This window comes from Diceros bicornis, chromosome 27 (assembly GCF_020826845.1).
Source record: "Diceros bicornis minor isolate mBicDic1 chromosome 27, mDicBic1.mat.cur, whole genome shotgun sequence".
Taxonomy (NCBI): Eukaryota; Metazoa; Chordata; class Mammalia; order Perissodactyla; family Rhinocerotidae; genus Diceros; species Diceros bicornis.
This window is the reverse complement of record NC_080766.1, coordinates 43,942,263-43,959,338: the sequence shown is the minus strand read 5'-3', so window position 1 is coordinate 43,959,338 and position 17,076 is coordinate 43,942,263. Positions and strand designations below refer to the sequence as shown.

Sequence of the window (17,076 nt, the reverse complement as noted above, 5' to 3'; positions counted from 1 at the left end):
GGCGCCCTGCTGTGAAGTCAACCCCTTCCCCAGCCACCTGCCTCATGTTCCCAGACATCACCCTAAGGATGTTGTCCTTACTGTCATTTGCTGGCCTCCAAGCATCACATCCACTTCCTGAACGTTGTCACATGGGAAAGTTCCCCTCCCGTGGAAGGCACGTCCAGGTGCCACCTCCCACCAGGGAAACCGATGGGTCATGTGTGTCCCCCTCAGCCCCTGGAGTGGCAGAGGCCATGTGACCAAGTGGGTTTCGCTGAATTAAGCGTTATATTAACTATGAGGGCTATGGAGGCTCTTCACTTCTTTAGCATAAGAGGTGCATGGAATTTGGGCAGACTTGCTTAAAAAAGATTATGCTCTATAACTACTTTACATATCTGCTTAAGCATTCAGGTTTAATCACTTTCAATGTTTTACGCTTTTAGTGTGTCAAGCTGGGAATTAACAGGCTCTAAATTGCAATTACATATAGTCAAGTACACACGGTTTCTGCATAGTCCGAGCTGGAAACTGACGTGGGGCCGGGATCGCTGGTGTCCTGAGATCACGATCGTGGTGGGCAGTGCATGGATTTTCATTGTGGTCAGATACACATTACACAAACCATTTTAAGTGCACAGTTCAGTGGCATTAAGCACATTCACATCGTTGTGCAAAACCATTACCACCATCCATCTCCAGAACTTCCCATCTTCCCAAACTGAAACTCTATCCCCATTAAACACTAACTCCCCATCCCCCTCCCCCAGCCTCTGGCACCCACCTTTCTACTTTCTGTCTCTATGACTCTGACTACTTTTTGTACCTTATATAAGTGGAATCACACAGTATTTGTCCTTTTGTCACTGGCTTATTTCACTTGGCATAATGTTCTCAAGGCTCATCCATGTTGATGTCAGAACTTCCTTCCTTTTCAAGGCTGAATAGTATTCCACTGTATGGATAGATCACATTTGACTTATCCACTCATTCTTCCATTGATGGACACTTGGGTTGCTTCTCCATTTTGGCTACTGTAAGTAATGTTCCTGTGAGCATGGGTACACAACTATATCTAAGATCCTGCTTTCAATCCTTTTGGGTATATGCGCAGAAGTGGAATTGCTGGATCATACCTAATTCTATATTGATTTTTTGAGGGACTATCATACTGTTTTTTACAACAGAAGCACCATTGCTTTCCACCAGCAGTGCACAATGGTTCCGATTTCTCCACATCCTGGCCAACATTTGCTATTTTCTGCTTTTCTGACAGTAGCCATGCTCACGGGTGTGAGAGGTGGATTTGGCTTTATCACAGACCATGGTTACCACAGCAGGCCCTGCAGCCGGTCAGCCCGGCCCTCACCTGCCCGGCCCTCACCGGCCTGACCTCTCTTGTCCCGCCCTCACCTGCCCATCCTCACCTGCCCCGCCCTTCCAGGCCCCGCCCTCCCAGGCCTGCCCTCTCTTGCCCCGCCCTCCCAGGCCCCGCCCTCACCTTCCCCCCCCGCCCTCCCAGGCCCCGCCCTCCAGGCCCCACCCTCCCAGGCCCCGCCCTCACCTTCCCCGCACTCCCAGGCCCCGCCCTCCCGGCCCCGCCCTCACCTTCCCCGCACTCCCAGGCCCCGCCCTCCCGGCCCCGCCCTCACCCGCCGCCCTCTCTTGCAGAAGAACGAGTACCTGCTCACGGTGCTGGCGGAGGAGCGCGACGCGCTGCTGCTCGGCCTGCGCTACTCGCCCGCCCAGCTGCACTTCCTGTTCCTCCGCGAGGACGCGGCGGGCGTCTGGCAGACCCGCGTGTCCTTCCGCAGCCCGGCTTTGATGGACAGCGAGTGGCACACGCTGGTCTTGGCCGTCTCTGAAGGATCCTTTTCCCTCACCATGGACTGCGGCCTCCCCGTGGACATGTAGGTACCAGGACGCCCGGAGAGGGTCGCATGTGCTGTGCACTGCCCGACTGGACCGGTCCGCAGTGGCCGGCCCTGGTGCGGCTCGCGGGGTGCCGTGTGGGCCCGGCCTAGGGGCAGAGCCCCGCACCCCGGCGGGGTCAGGCTGGTGGAGGAACAATCCTTAGGAACCACCCACTGCGGCAAGGGGATCAGGGTCACTGGCAGGGCCTGAGGTCAAACCTGCCCTCCAGAAAGGCCACAGTGGGGTGGGGGCACTTGCCGGAGGAGGGGGACTAGACGGAGCTGACGCCAGGCCCGGCATCCAGGCTGGGTGGCCTGGATTGGACTGGGGTACGTGCCCGGCAGAGTGTTGTTACCATCAGGAAGGCCGCAGGGGGTCGTAAAGAACACAGGCAGCAGAGCCAACCTGGAGCTATGGCCTGACTTGAGGCCCAGGTCTTGCTCTGTGACTCTCAACACGTGATTTAACCTGTGACTTGCTTTCCTCGTCTGGGATGAGGGAGTAAATATTCACTAAAATGCTAAATAACCGTGCAGAATAATCCTTTGACACAACCCCGGGCGCTTGGAAGCCTGAGGTCATGTCTCGTCCTCGTGATCACCTGGGTCCCATGGCCTGGAAGTCAGCAGGCTGGACCAGGGAATGGTGAGTCCTCGCAGCCCGGCCAGTTGATGACCCACATCGGCCCCCAGCTGCCATCCTTGCTGGGTGAGGCTGGCGATTGTTTCTCTTTAATCACGAATGGTCTAGTTTATGCTGAATCTATCATTATTCCAAATATTACTTTCAAAGGTAGACTCTTACTCTGCTTTGTTATTATGAAACTTATTCTGTAATAAAAAGAGTGCTTAACATTTATACACTTTGTTTGAACATGTCTTTATTACAACCCTCCTTCACCATGCCCCTAAATACATGGGGGCCTATTTGGGGGCGGTGACTTCTCAGAGAGCCGGCAGTGGGGACAGCTCTGTGATGGGGAGGGTGCAGGAGGCCAGGCCAGGTAGGGATGAGGAGCTGGGCCTGGAGCTGATGGTGGCCAAGGAGGAATTTAGGCCCTGAGGTCAGGCATCACGGGTCTGACAGGCACCATGGAGGGCACACGCCAGGACTCAGGAGGCTGGGGAGCTGTGCTTGGAGCACAGGACATTCTGGAACAGCCGTCAGGAGCTGACTTCACAACGGCCAGCTGCAGCCAGACAGCAAAGACTAGAAGGAGCGGTGCTTTATAAGAGGACGTGCCTTCGTGGCCCGAGAGGTGCTGGGCAGCCCGGAGTGTGTGTTTTACACGCCTGGCTTTTCCACCCCAGAGGCTCCAGCCATCCCATCCCCTCCAGCAGGGCGCCCACCTTCTCCCCATCCCCAGATGCACTTGCACATCAAGACCCAACTCCAGCCACATCTTCCAACACCTCCTGGGTCACCATCAAGGCGAATCCCCCCTGCCCTGACCCTCTGTCCCCCACCACGCTCAGTGGAGGGCAGGCAGGCTGGGGACCCTGTGCACGTTCCTGGAGGTTCCTGTGAGATGGAGAAAAGCCACTGAACACCTCTGTAGGATACGCTTTTGCCAAAGACCCTTGTCCTGAGGTGAACAGCATCCCCCCAAATTCACACTCACCAGAACCTGTGAATGGGACACAAGTTCTTCGCAGATGTGATCAGGTTAAGTCGAGGTCACACTGGAGAAGGTTGGGCCCTGATCCAGAGACTGGTGTCCTCATAGGGGAGGAGAAGAGGCACAGAGGAGAAGCCGTGTGATGATGGGGCAGCGAGTGGAGTGATGCTGACACAAGCCAGGGACGCCTGGGGTCATCAGAACTGGAAGAAGCAGGAAGGATCCGCCCCTGAGCCTTCAGAGGGAGCACGGCGCTGCCGACGCCTTGATTTTGGACTTCTGGCCCCAGAACCAGGGGAGAACACGTTTCTGTTGCTTCAGCCGCCCAGCCTGTGCGCTCTGTTACGGCCACCCTCGGACACTGATCCGTCCCTCACGCGGTGCTGACTCTGTCCTTTTCTGCATAAACGGGCTGCGACCCTGCCCTCCCATGGCCCTAAAACCCACCTCCAATGTTTTCAGAACGGCCGATGTGCCCTTCCCGGCCACCCTGTCAGTGCGAGGAGCCCGGTTCTTCATCGGCAGCCGGAGGAGAACCAAAGGCCTGTTCACGGTAAGCATGGAGGGGGCTGCCCACCTGGCCCTCTCAGCACCAGTGCCCGCAGAGGGGTTGTCACCACAGGTCTGTCACCACGATGCTCTGGTTCGACAGATTGTTGTGTGTGCTAAATGGAAATGGGGAAAACGAGGGCGCAGTGGAGCCCCGCACGCAGGCACATGCCTACAACAGGACCTTTGCACTTCCTGTTCTCTCCTCCTGGCACACTCATCCCCACTGCCAGCACAGCTCACCCCTACGCCCTGGGCCCTGCCCTGTCCTCTTACCATGGAGGCTTCCTCACCACCCTGAGATGATGACCCTGTACCCAGCCTTCCCAGTCCCTCCCCTAGGTGTCTTTTCACTCCAGCCCTGACCACCTGCAGACCAGCTGTGTGTTTGCTCATTGTCTCTCTCTCCCCTGGAGTGGGGGGGTGGGGGTGGACTTTGTTCCATGACAGATGGGTCTTTTGTTCCCTGCTGTGTCTAGTGTCTAGAACCATGCCTAATGCATCGTAGGAGCTCTGTGAATATTTATCAATGGCATGCTTGGATGGATGGATGGATGGACAAATGGATGGATGGACAGATGGATGGATGGACAAATGGATGGATGGACGGATGGATGGACAGATGGATGGATGGACAAATGGTCGGATAGGTAGATAGATGGATGGAGGGATGGAGGGATGGAGAGATGGTTGGATGGATAGGTGGGTGGATGGACAAATGGATGGTTGAATGGATAGTTGGATGGATGGTCAAATGGATGGATGGGTGAATGGGTAGATGTGTAGATGGGTGGGTGGGTGGATGGGTGGTGAATGGATGAGTGGATGAACATATGGCTGGATATATGAATGGACAGATAACAAATGGATGAGCATTGTAGCCTAGTTACCCTAGGTTAGTCCACAGGAAAACTTCCTTCCGTGGTTTAATTACCTTAGAACAGGTTACAGTTCTCCACCATTGCTCCCAATGCCACCCCCCACCACCACAAGTAACCAATATGCAGACTCTTCTCTTCTAGCTCTGAAGAAGGTTAGACCCTCCTCCCACATCCCACCCCTCCCTCAGGGTCTGCACAGGCCGAGGCCAGTGGTCCCATCCCTCTCCGTCAGCGTGAGTCTGAACGTGCTGTCCCTCTCTCTGCAGGGCCTGCTGAGGCAGCTGGTCCTGCTGCCCGGCTCGGACGCCACCCCAAGGCTGTGTCCCTGCAGGAATGCCGAGTTTGCTGTGCTGTCCATCCCCCCGATCCTGTGGGGTCTCACAGGGAGGCCAGAAGATAATGAGGTGCCAAAATATCCCTATGGTTAGTAGGCCAGAGCCACCCGCTCCCTGCCCCCACCAACAGTAGACCCCAAGAGCCACGTCATTGCCCAACCTCTCCCGGGCGCAGAGACAGGACAGCCACTGTCAAATTGACAAAGGGAACGTTCAGCCTTGATGCAGCCAGGCCCCCAGGGAAAGCCAACGGTGGGGTCAGACACACAGCATCATCCACCCTTCCTCCAGAGGACTCCTGCATGGTCATCCAGCCTCCGCCTGGAGGGTGCCCTCAGGAACCGCTCGTCCTGCTGGGACCCAGGCTGTTCGCTGACACCCTCTTCCTTCCCTGGAGTGTCTGACCTCGACCTGCTGCCTGTTTTGCCCTCAGAGCAGCGTTTGGGGCCGTTTCTCCCCAACCCTCTCCGACAGACATCCAGACCTCAGCCCCTGCCCCGCTGGGGACCCTGACCTTCCCGAGGTTTGTTTCTATGTTCCATGACTGCCCCCCACCCCCAGCCCAGAGGGTCCCCAGCTCTGCTTCTGTAGTCTGTGTTTGCATCTAACCACTGCGAAGTTACAATGTTGACCGTTTATTTAAACCACAGCCCTGCCGTGGAGAATCCAAAATCCCCTCCCCGACCCCTTCCCCACCACGGGCCGAGTCTCCCAGTCCTTGCTTTGCAAGCCAGGGGAGCCCCCTCGAGCACATCACCCCTTCCGATCCAACCCTGGAATGGTGTTTACAAATTCTCAGAGGCGTCAGGCCTCTGGCGTGTTTTCCTTGGTGGCAGCACAGGCCACTGTAACTGGAGGGCGCCTCAGGGGCAGGAGTCGGACCCCCAGGCGTCTGCCGGGCGCTACAAGAGGTCAACGACGTGCTCAGTGTCACAGCCTGGCTGTCAGGACTGGGGTGCAGCATGTATGTCACTTTAAGGTGGCCAAATAGCATCATTAGGACGTGTGTGACCTGAGATGGAGGCGGAATTACGAGAAGTGATGGGGACGAAATGCCGCAGAACCAACAAAATGGAAGTTTAGATACAGTCATGCCAATAAGTAATAAATATGAGAGATGGGCGAGGCCGTGCCCAAGCTCTTAAGGATTTTCAGAAGAGCTAAGGATCCGAGGGAAGATGCGCTGCCTTCTGGAGCAGGCTGGGAGGCGGACGTGCAGGGACCACCACAGCGCCCTGCCGGGCAGATGCCCCAGGACTGGCCACGTGCTCTCCGGGTCTCACCTGCCTCCCTGAGACCTCAATTAAGACCCCTGAGTGGTTCTTCACAGCCCAGCGGGCAAAGGCAAGGCAGGACCGCCTGGACAGGGTCCATCTCCCGACCCGTCTTCCTCCAGGGAGCACGTCCCCGCAGGACACTCATCTTCCTTGTCTCCCCCCAGAAACCGACATGAAGGTGACACTGGGATCCCGGCCTCCGTGTACCAAAGTGGAGGACGCCCAATTCTGGTTTGACGCCAGCCGGAGGGGGCTGTACCTGTGCGTGGGCAGCGAGTGGGTCTCCGTGTTAGCAGGTGAGACGGGCGGGCGGGTCGTGGCTCTGGGGCCCTGGGGACTCAGGGGCTCTTCTTGGAGCCAGCGTGACTTAGGAATAGGAAACGACCCCCACCCTGGGCACGACACGGGGGCTGGCAGGGCTGTCCTCTCCCACCTGGTCCCAGTCTAGGGAAGAGCACGGGTCTCCCTGTGGGGGCCGGCCTCCCTCGTGGGCCCCGCCTGCCTCCTCACGCCCTGTCTGCCCACTCTGGTCGTAGATTCTGTGCGACGACGCCAGAGTATTATTGTTTACAGCAAGCGCTTTCAGCAGCCCAGTCCTGTTCACGGGAAGGCTGAGCAGGGGTTGCCGCGGATGCTCCAAATGAGCTGTCTGCAGGAGATGGGAACTGGCTCCAGCTGGTCTGGTCGCAAGCTCTTGACTCTACTCTTTAAGTTCACTCTAGTGCACAACCTTTCATAGAAGCATAGAGGCATGGGAAATGTCTAATAAGGACCTGACATACCAATTCCATCTGATTAGTATCACTGGGGGCTCTCCAGACCCTAAAAGCCGTGCAGGAGTGAGCAGGCTCCTCTGACGGACCTCTCCATGAGGGTGAAACGGCGCTCCGGGCGACTCGCCCTTTGTGAAAGTGACACCCTATACTAATGCTCCCTGGGGGTCATGCTCCCAAGACGGTCCTTCTGGGCTTCCATTCTGGGGTTGTTAACAGGGTCTCAATATTTCTGTCACAAGCCAAGGAAAAACTGGACTATGTGGAGGAACATCAGAGCCTGTTCACAAACTCGGAGACTCTGGGCATCGAGGTCTTCGTCATCCCCGAGGCCGGGCTCTTTGTAGCAACCGCCAATCGGAAAACCACATCCGCCATCTACAAGTGGACCGATGGAAAGTTCGCCTCGTACCAGAACATCCCCACATACCAAGCTCAGTCCTGGACACATTTCACCATTGGAAAAAGGGCAAGTGTGCATTCGGTGACTTTCTTGATCCTTTTTATCTTGGAAAAACCCAGAGTCCAAAGGTGGGCTCCTCACACAGATTCTACAGGAAAAAGTATTTCTCATGGTTTCAACACCTTATTCAGGTTCTAAACGGCTTTCAGAGTCACTCAGCTGAGTCTCTAAATCCAGAACGTGACTTTGAGACAGTGTTTTTAGCTTCCTACAAAATAGAAGACAAGATCATTTCTAAGATGCTATCCAGTTCTGTGTGGACCCATCATTACTAAATTAAAAACGTGTTGTGGTCATTGACTTGAACCAGGCAACAACGCAGAAATCATTTGAGAATGGAAATGGATCTACATTCTGGATCCTTCCTTTACTCACTCCACAAACACTGAGGACACGTGATGTCCAGTGGAGCGGGTACAGGCATGGATGGCAAGGGCTGGACCCAGGAGGCCTGGGGTGTGAGACCCTTATGGGCAGCCCCCCTTCCAGTCAGGACTGCACTGAGCAGGGGGCCCACGGCGGGTGGGTCTGGGATGGCCGTCCCCATCGTGATAAATTTTCTCTTCCCAGCTCCTTCTACATCCTCGGCTCCAAATGGCGGTGTCCTAGGGCCACCATCCCCTGCCTGTCCCCCAAATCGCTCGCTCACCAGCACGTGTGGGCCGAGTACAGCCTTGCCCTCACCTGGGCCCCCCCGCTGGTGGTGGGCGAGTGAGCAAGACAGAGAGCTCGGCTCTCCTGCCGCTCGCAGCCGCCATGGTTCCGCCGCGCTCCAGTCCAATGTGGGGAAGGAGTGACTAGCTCTCTCGTTTTTTAATTGATGCCATTTTAAAAGTTTTTATTTTTTCATTATAAAAACTTTACATACATCAAAGAAAAATCAGGAAATTTAGAAAAACAACGGGAAAAATCGGCTTTCGTGTCACCCAAGCAGATCAGGGTGCACTTTGGGCTTCCTCGATTCCAGGCACAGTGTGCACGTCCTGCACACCGAGCTCCTGGCTCCTGTTACACCCACATAGGCGAGCGAGCGTGCCTCCTGGTCACGTGACACACGGGGCATTTCCATGTACTCACTGCGGGACAGACACGTGTTTACTGCAGGAGGGCGCTAAGACTTTCCACTCCTCTGGATGACGAAGACTGTTTTTGTGCATAGAGACTTCCCTGAGTTTGGGAGATAGAAATGGAAGTAATGGGCTGGGGAACGCGTACATGTTGAAGGGTCTTAAACATGATTAGCTGATCTGGAGACAGTAATGGGCTCCCGGCCCACCCCAAGGCCGTCAGTAACAGAGAGGCAGGCTCAGCCTCTGTCCCCCATGCCATTCGGACAGAGACGCTGATATTCAGGAGCCTTTAGCACCAGACCGCTCGCACCGATCACGAGAACCAAGCGTCCTGGGTCTTCTCTTTCAGATCTTCCTGGCCGTGGCCAACTTTGAACCAAATGAGAAGGGTCAGGAATTCTCCGTCATTTACAAATGGAGCCAGAGAAAGCTACTGTTCACACCATACCAGAGGGTCCCCACCCACAGCGCCCGGGACTGGGAGGCCTTCCAGGTGGCTGGGGAGCACTTCCTGGCCGTGGCCAACCATCGGGAAGGTAGGGGCTGTGGCCTTTGACCCGGAAGGAAACCATCCCAGGGGCCGGGCATGACTCGCCTGAGAGTTCATTTTCATCTCATTAAAAAATAACCATAAACCACAGCTGGCCTGATTCCTTGGGCTTGGCCATCTGACAGTGGGGTCTAAGGGTGAACACACCCTCGAACACACCCTCGAACACACCCGAGCACCTGCTTCCCACCTGTCCAGGTGGGAAGACAAACACCCGGTCTGTGTGGGTACCCGCTCTCAGGAGAGTCACCACGGACATGTGGGCCCAGCCCCCAGCACAGACTGCCTCATTTGAAACTAACCAGCTGACTAACTAACTAACCTCCTCTTGGGAGGAGTCTGGCTGCAGTAGGTGGGAAGGTATTTGACAGCAGGCCCAGAGTTAGGGAGAGGATGTTGGTGTGGACCGACAAGCTGGGAGAGTTGTTTCCCCCTGGACAGGCTCATCCGTCTGGGCATAAACTCTGTGTGATGCATGGGTGCAGTGGGGAGACAGGCCTGGGAGGGGCTGGGGTACCTGGTTTCTGGGCCAGTGACTGCCCCGGCTGACCACAGTGAGCCCGTCCTATAACTCAAGGAGTGGACTGGGTCCAAGGCAGCAGCAGGCCCTGCGGGGCAGAGTTTCACAGGAGGAGAGCAAAGGGGACACTGGGTAGTGTGAGAGGTGAGGCTGGGAGAGGGGGTCCCACCTCCAAGATACTGGAAGGCCAATGGGCCATCCGGAGCCATCCAAAGATGAGGACGCACTGAGGGTTTTCATCTGGGCACAGAGGCAGGAGGTGTGGTCACGTGAAGGCCAGCATGGCTGGTGGGGTGGGGAGGGTGGAGGAGAGCACAGGGGTGAGCAAGGCCATGTCCTGAGTGCTGCCTCCCCCGGCCTGGCTGGACTAGATGGACAGGGTGGGCCAGGGTTCCCACAAGGCCCCCATGAGGCTGTAAAAGTCCATCTCTTCCCTCAACACAGCTGCTTGGCTTCCAGGTGACAACCACAACATTGACAGCGTCATCTACAAGTGGAACCCCAGGACCCGTCTCTTCGAGGCCAACCAGACCATTGCCACCTCGGGCGCCTACGACTGGGAGTTCTTCACCGTGGGTCCCTACTCCTTCCTGGCGGTGGCCAACGCCTTCAACGGCACGTCCACCAAGGTGAACTCCCACCTCTACGTCTGGCTCGTCGGCTCCTTCCAGCTCTTCCAGTCTTTCCAGGTAGGGAACCTGACTTGAGCCCTGTCTTCTCCACCCGCCGAGCCTCACCTCAGATCCGGCACACCACCTGGTGTCCGCAGCGTGGCTGCTGGAGACGTGTGACGTGGGACTGGGGGACCCAATGAGCCGAGACCAGCATCCGGCTCCAGACCCTCCACCCCAGACCCCCCAACCTGGGCGCCTCCCCCATGTAAGGCTCAGGCTGAGCCCATGTTGCCCCAAATACAGCCTGGGGAGCCCTGAAATGGGGGGGCTCCCTGGCTCTGCCCTCCTTCGGGCACGGAGTTTTCCTGGGCAGCAGCAGGCACTCAGGCAGGCCCCTGGTCCCCCGGGCAGGTCCCTGGGGTCTGACCCGCCCTCGGATGGGCCTTGGGCTCCTGCCCTGGGGCAGCCAGGCAGCTGGCCTCTGACCCGGCCACGTGGGGGATGGGGGAGGAGGGGCAGCACACTCTATTTGTCCTTCAGACCTTGAGGGTCCCTTAGCTACTTCCCGTCACCGTGGGCTGGCAAGCGAGCCCTTTGAGTCGAGGAAGTGAAAAGTGTTTATTAGGATGGGACAGTGCTGGAGGCCCCGGGGAACCACACGTGTCCCGGGCTAGTGACAGAACTGTGAAGGGAAGCACAGGTGCTGGGTGGGGCCTTTGTCCATCGCAGGCTCTCGGGGCAGAAGCTGGCTGCCCTTCCGTTTTCCTGATGGACCCAGGGTACTGTTTCCTGAGATGGGCGCCCTGGGGAGGAGCGGAGCTGGGATGAGGCGCGATCCCTGGCGGCCATTCTCCTTCCTGACGGTCTCGGGAGGTGAGCCGTGACAGTGACTCTTGCTTGCTGAGCAGCAACCATGTAAGGCAGCCGTGCCAAGAGCTTTACCCACTTCCTCCATCTCAGTCCTCACAGCCACCCTGTGAGGTCAGCTCTGCTGCTAGACCCTCACACACAGGGAAGCAGAGGCTCAGAGGTTAGGAACCTGCTCCTGGCAGAGCCGGGACTGGATCCCAGGCGGTGTGATGCTGTTGCTCCATCAGCCTTGATGTCATATTCATCATCGCTGTAGCTCCTTATAGACGCTAAGACTCCGGAAAACAACATAGCTGTCTTGGGTTAGACACCAGTGTGCTTGGGTGCGCGTACGTGGATTTGACAAGCGTTCGGCAGTAGGCTGGCCTGGGGTCTGCCCATCGGTGACCGAATCTCTGACGGGAATTAGACGCCAGGCCTGTGAGACTGGAGGTGCAAAAGTGTCTGGGGCTGGTGGTGGGCTGGAGGTAGCACACCTACAGGGCAGTAAAATCAGGATTCCCAAGGAAGTCCCAACAAGCGGGGACGGTGGCTAACCGTGAAAAGGGTGGTGTCGGGCAGCAGTGAAAGGGCCACGTGGAGGCCTGGCAGGCGGTGCAGACGATGGGCTGACGGCGGTTCCTGGGGAAACCCCGTGGGCTCTAAATCAATTGCATGTGTCACCTGGGTTGCATGGGTGCCTGGAAAGCCAATGGGTTGGCGGGCTGCCCTCCAGGGAGCGTGCCCAACCCAAGGAGGTGGTTTCAGGTGTTCGCACGTCTGGAGTCCAGTGCGCTGGGGAGCGTTCACGGAGACTGGCCAGAATCTGGAAGTGATTTGAAACATAGTGCACGAGGGACAACCGCAGTCAGTGAAGACTTTGTTCTGAAAGACGATGCAGCGTGATGGTTTAAATATGTAACAGACGAGCGGAGGGACAGGAGAGCAGGCCTCTGTGGTGTCCTGGGGGCCTCCATCAGGCAGAAGTGAGACTGGAGATGCAAAAGCGTGTCAGGACCCAGCACGGAGGACTACGGGATAAAAGGAGGACTCCGTGGACACACGTGGGCTGGACCACTTGAAGACACGGAGGAAGCACCAACTGCAGGTGGAGAGACCCACGGTGGAACCCAGGAGGGTGCTGAGGACGCGTCGTCTGCAGGGAAGGAGAGACGGGCTCGGGGAGGGGAAGAAGTGAGGAGCTGGGGGACATCGTTAGTGCAGAGACGGGGATGTTCTTCCCCCAGAAGGGAAAGCAGAGGGAGGGATTTAGGAAGAAGCAATTAGGAACTTGTTGAAAAGCAACTGTACGCGGCACGCAGGGTCCACGTGTGAAGCAAGCCCCTGTCTTCATCCTGGGCCCTACAGAGGGGCACAAAGAGAGGATGCCAAAGCCACCCACCAGGAATCAGAGGGGCCTCCCCAGGACCCCCTAAGTGGGACAGTCACCCACAGCCCCCAGGCAGGGGCAGCTCTGTCCTCAGGTGCCGGGCCAGGCGCCGGCACGCTGGCGCTCTCAAATAAGCAGGACCCCACGGCCCGGGCCCGCCCTGTGCTCGGGGCCCGGTTTTCTCCGTTCCTGGCAGCCTCATTCCAGTAACCCTGGAATTTCCGCTGATGGCAACCTTTCTTGTTTCCCTTTGTGAAAAGCCTTTCTGCTGTTTACAGAGATTTTTGGAGGGAGGTCTGTGGCTGCATGTGCTCAGCCAGCTCGTGATTCTGTCTCAGACCCATTTCACAGATGAGAAAGCTGAGGCTGGGGAGTGAGGGGACCTGGCTGGGGGGAACATATGGTGGTAAGTGGAGGAGCCAGTCGTCTACAGGTGTCCTTGCGTCCATACGAGGTCCCTCCTCCAGGCCTGGAGTCTGGGCTGTGCTTGAAGGATTCCCTGGACACATTGCTTACTCGAGTCGTGGTGTCTCCTCTCCTCGCCTGTGTGTGGCTCGTCCCTTTGACACACTACTAGCTCTTCATACAAAGAGGGTTAGGACTAGATGCTGAGCTTTGCGGAGCAGACTCACCCAGGGTCTTAGCCGGCTCTGGAAGGCAGGTAGGAGGTCTTCTCAGAATGTGGTTACAGGATTCCATCCTGGGGGACGTTGGTGGCAGGAGACAAGCTGGCCTGGAAGGTAGTGGCCACTCTGCATCTCCAGGTGGCATCTGAGAGCCAGCTCCGATCTGCACCCAGCCTGGCCACAGGCCCTGGACACAGCAGGTGTCCTCAGAAGAGGGGCCGGCACAGAGGGACAGAACGGGGCCAGCTGAGCCGAGGCCAGGGCCTGTCGGAGCTACATAACCTGAAGGCGAGCAGGCCAAAGGGCGTGACATTGGCCTGAAAGAAACATCCGGAAGGGTGACCATGAGAAAGCACATCTCCAGCCCGACAGGCAGAGCTGTCCCAGAAGCCAGAACTCTGGGGGCTGCAAGCAAACTGCCCCGAGGGCACTGCTGTCTTCCACCGCCTGCAAGCGTCCGAGGGAGGGCACTTTGCGCCCTGCCTGACAGCTGCCTTCTCTCACGAGCAGCATCTCTTCACAGCTCAGTAATTCCTCAAAACCCACAAAATTCCACTTTCATGTTTTGCCAACGTTTTTCATATTGTGTTTAAATCCTTTTAGGTCCTGGATATGCCTTAATGTGTTTACTGTTGGGTTTGGAGTTTTGCAACATCTTTCATGACCGTGAGCTTTGAAGCTGGGAGGCTGGGTGCTTTGCAAGTGCGTGTGCAGAGAGGTGCTGACCTCGCAGGGAGCCTTTCTGGAGGGCTCGGTGGGCACAGGGCGCAGGCCGGTGTATGCTGAACTGTGCGCACAGACCAGGTGGGGAGGAGCGCCGGGTGGGCCCCAGGGCTGCGGGTGAGTTCAGCTCATGAGGAAGGCCTCGGCCACGCTGGGTGGGCAGCCCCGGTGTGAGTGGGAGGCTGGCTGCCCACCCAGGGGCACACTCCTCAGCCCTACCCTCTAGGTCTCCCCCCCCACCAGGAATTCTAGAACTTTCCCCAGGTGGCAGGGACCAAGGATCCAAGAACTTGGCCTCCCCATCGTAGACCCAAGGAGGCCCGAGCTGGGCTTGTCCAGGAAGGAAAGGGCTCCGTCCACGGGAAACCCAGCTGCTGGGCATTCTGCTCCCTGAGGGACTGGTTGTGGGGCCTGTGGTTGCCGTCATCAAACGTAGACCCAGAATGGGGGGGGCCCTGGGGAGGGGGTCGTGCTGGGGGGAGGGGAGATTCTGGGTTTGTTGCTCGGGAGGCGGGTCTGAGGAATTGGGCACCAAAAGCAGCAGGAGCTTTGGAGCAGGAGGGGCCGGCTAAGTGGCCGGGGTACTCGATGGAGAGGGTCAGTGAAGCCCCGAGGAAGCGCGAGACGGGGCAGGTCAGGGGACGGGTAGAGGTGCTGGCCAGAATTTTCAGCGGTGTGCCAGGGCGGCAGGTGAAGCTGTGGGCTTGTCGGGAGCTTAGTCTCCACCAAGGATGTAAATGTCCAGAAACAAGTGAAAAGAAAGAGGCAAGAAGGTTCGGTTAAGATCCCTCTCTGTAGAGGTGGTGTGAGAGCGCCCCTTAGTGGTCAGCACTGCCCAGATGACCCTGGGAGGGGCCAGCTCAGCCAGACTGCAGGTGCTCACGAGGGTGAGGGCGAGGGGCTTCCTCCTGGTGACTCCTGTTTGCTCTGTGAGGCGGGACTGGCAGGGGCCCAAGCAGCCTGGAGAAGGAGCCATCTGTGGTAGATTCAATCCCTGAATGCAGAACCCGCTGATTCAGAGGGCCGACTAAGGGACTTGAGCATCGCGGAGCAGGTCTGGAGGAGCTGCTGACCCGAGGAGAGCTCGAGGGGCACCCAGAAGTTGGCAGGGGAGCATGCTGCCCCCTCAGCCTCCCAGGATGGGACCCTCGCCCACCTTAGCCAACAGGCACAGTGAGGATGGCAACAGCCCCCCAGGGCCCTTTGCGGGGGCTGCCTGCTTGCCCCTGGAGGTGCACCCCGGCTCCCTCGGGCACTCCCAGACCTTGATTCTTTGCTCCATCAAAGCCAGAACCCAAGGCCTCCTTGCCCAGCCACTGATCCATTGATTACCAGGAGCCACCCACCCTCGAGGGAGGCTGTCAGGGGCTCCTGGGGCTCCTGGCTGTCAAGTCCAGGAAGCACCGTCATCCCTGCAGGGTGCTCCGGAGCCGGCTCGCCGCGTGCCAGGGCTGGCTGGGCAGGGCTCCAGGGGAATTCCGCTCAGGAGGGGGGAAGGGCCCGCCCAGCCCAGCAGGTGTCTGGCCGCTGACCGCCTTGGCTCCAGCAGGGTTCAGCGGGGCTGTTTGATGTGGGGATTTCTTCTTCTCTCCCCCTTGAGTCCCTAATGTGCTTAGGATCCAGGAGCAGCCTGACAGCAGGCCCCAGGCCCGCACACCCCCTGCCCAGGCTGGTGCAGCCCCGGCCGGAGACTGCACCCTCTCCATTCTGAGCCGGAGGAGCCTGGCCTCTGGCTGAGGGTGCAGTGCTGGCCCCGCTCTCTGAGGGGCTTCTGGCACCCCGGTATGGGGAGGAGGAGTCATCAACAGCCCGTGATAGTGAGCCAGCGAGACCCCATGCAGGTCGCTGCCAGCCTCCACCAGATAACATACAGGAGGACGCCCAGTTCAATTTGAATTCCAGATAAGCAATGAATAATTTTTTAGAAAAAGCACGTCCCAGGTATTGCATGGGATACATGTAGACTGAAAAATCAACGTTTATCTGAAATTCACATTGAACGGGGCACCCCTGGGTTTGCTGTATCGAGTGCCCCGACCCTGCTGGGTGCAGGAGCAGAGGCAGGATGAGAGCCCCCTCTAATCCACGCTCATGTCGATGCCCCTCCCTGCCTCACGCCCTCGTCCTTCCTCCTCGCCTCCGGGACATCTTCTCCCTGTGCTCCCAAAGCCCCGCAGCCCCTCCTCAGTCCCCAATCTGTGCGCCCCTCCGTGCCGGGGCTCCAGACAAGTAAGCTGAGAGTGGAGGAGCTCAGAGCTGGAAAGAAGCCCTGGAGCTCCGGGGGAGCTGCCCTCCTCAGACCCGCTCCTGGCCCCGTGTACTGTGTGTGTATGCACACGTGCACATGTGCATGCAGGAGTGTGCCTGTATAGACCTGCAGGTATGCACACATGTATACATGTGTATACACGTGTTTACATGCAGGTACGTGTATACACGTGTGCATGCACGTGTGCACATGTAGTGGGTGTGTGTGCAAATGTGTATACACATGTGTGCGTGCAGGTGTGTGCACATGTAGTGGGTGTGTGTGCAGGTGTGTGTATACACATGTGTGCGTGCAGGTGTGTGCACATGTAGTGGGTGTGTGCGTGCAGGTGTGTGTATACACATGTGTGCATGCAGGTGTGTGCACATGTGGATGTGTGCGTGCAGGTGTGTGTATACACACGTGTGCATGCAGTTGTGTGCACATGTCGTGGGTGTGTGCATCCAGGTGTGTCTGTACACGTGTGTGTCTGCAGGTGTGTGTAAACACGTGTGCACACAGCTGTGTGTACATGTCGTGGGTGTGTGAGCACAGGCATGTGCATTTACATGTGTGCACGGGTGGGTTTCCCATGGGCGTGGTTTCCTCAGCACGGAGTCGGAAGGAGCCCGTGCTCCAGCAGTCTGACGGCTCCTGTTAGGTTTCCGCAGAGTCAGGCTGGCTCATGTGTCCT

The 17,076-nt window shown here is 57.7% G+C and overlaps 1 protein-coding gene across 1 annotated transcript in view; it reads left to right on the top strand.

Moving 5' to 3' along the window:
- TSPEAR (thrombospondin type laminin G domain and EAR repeats) overlaps positions 1–17,076 on the top strand; it is a 176,218-nt gene that overhangs the window by 146,636 nt on the left and 12,506 nt on the right. Inside the window, exons 3-9 of the mRNA XM_058523267.1 lie at positions 1,654–1,892; positions 3,977–4,067; positions 5,211–5,367; positions 6,721–6,852; positions 7,572–7,798; positions 9,212–9,398; positions 10,392–10,621. Coding sequence (XP_058379250.1) covers positions 1,654–1,892; positions 3,977–4,067; positions 5,211–5,367; positions 6,721–6,852; positions 7,572–7,798; positions 9,212–9,398; positions 10,392–10,621 — 1,263 coding nt within the window. The remainder of the gene's footprint in view (positions 1–1,653; positions 1,893–3,976; positions 4,068–5,210; positions 5,368–6,720; positions 6,853–7,571; positions 7,799–9,211; positions 9,399–10,391; positions 10,622–17,076) is intronic.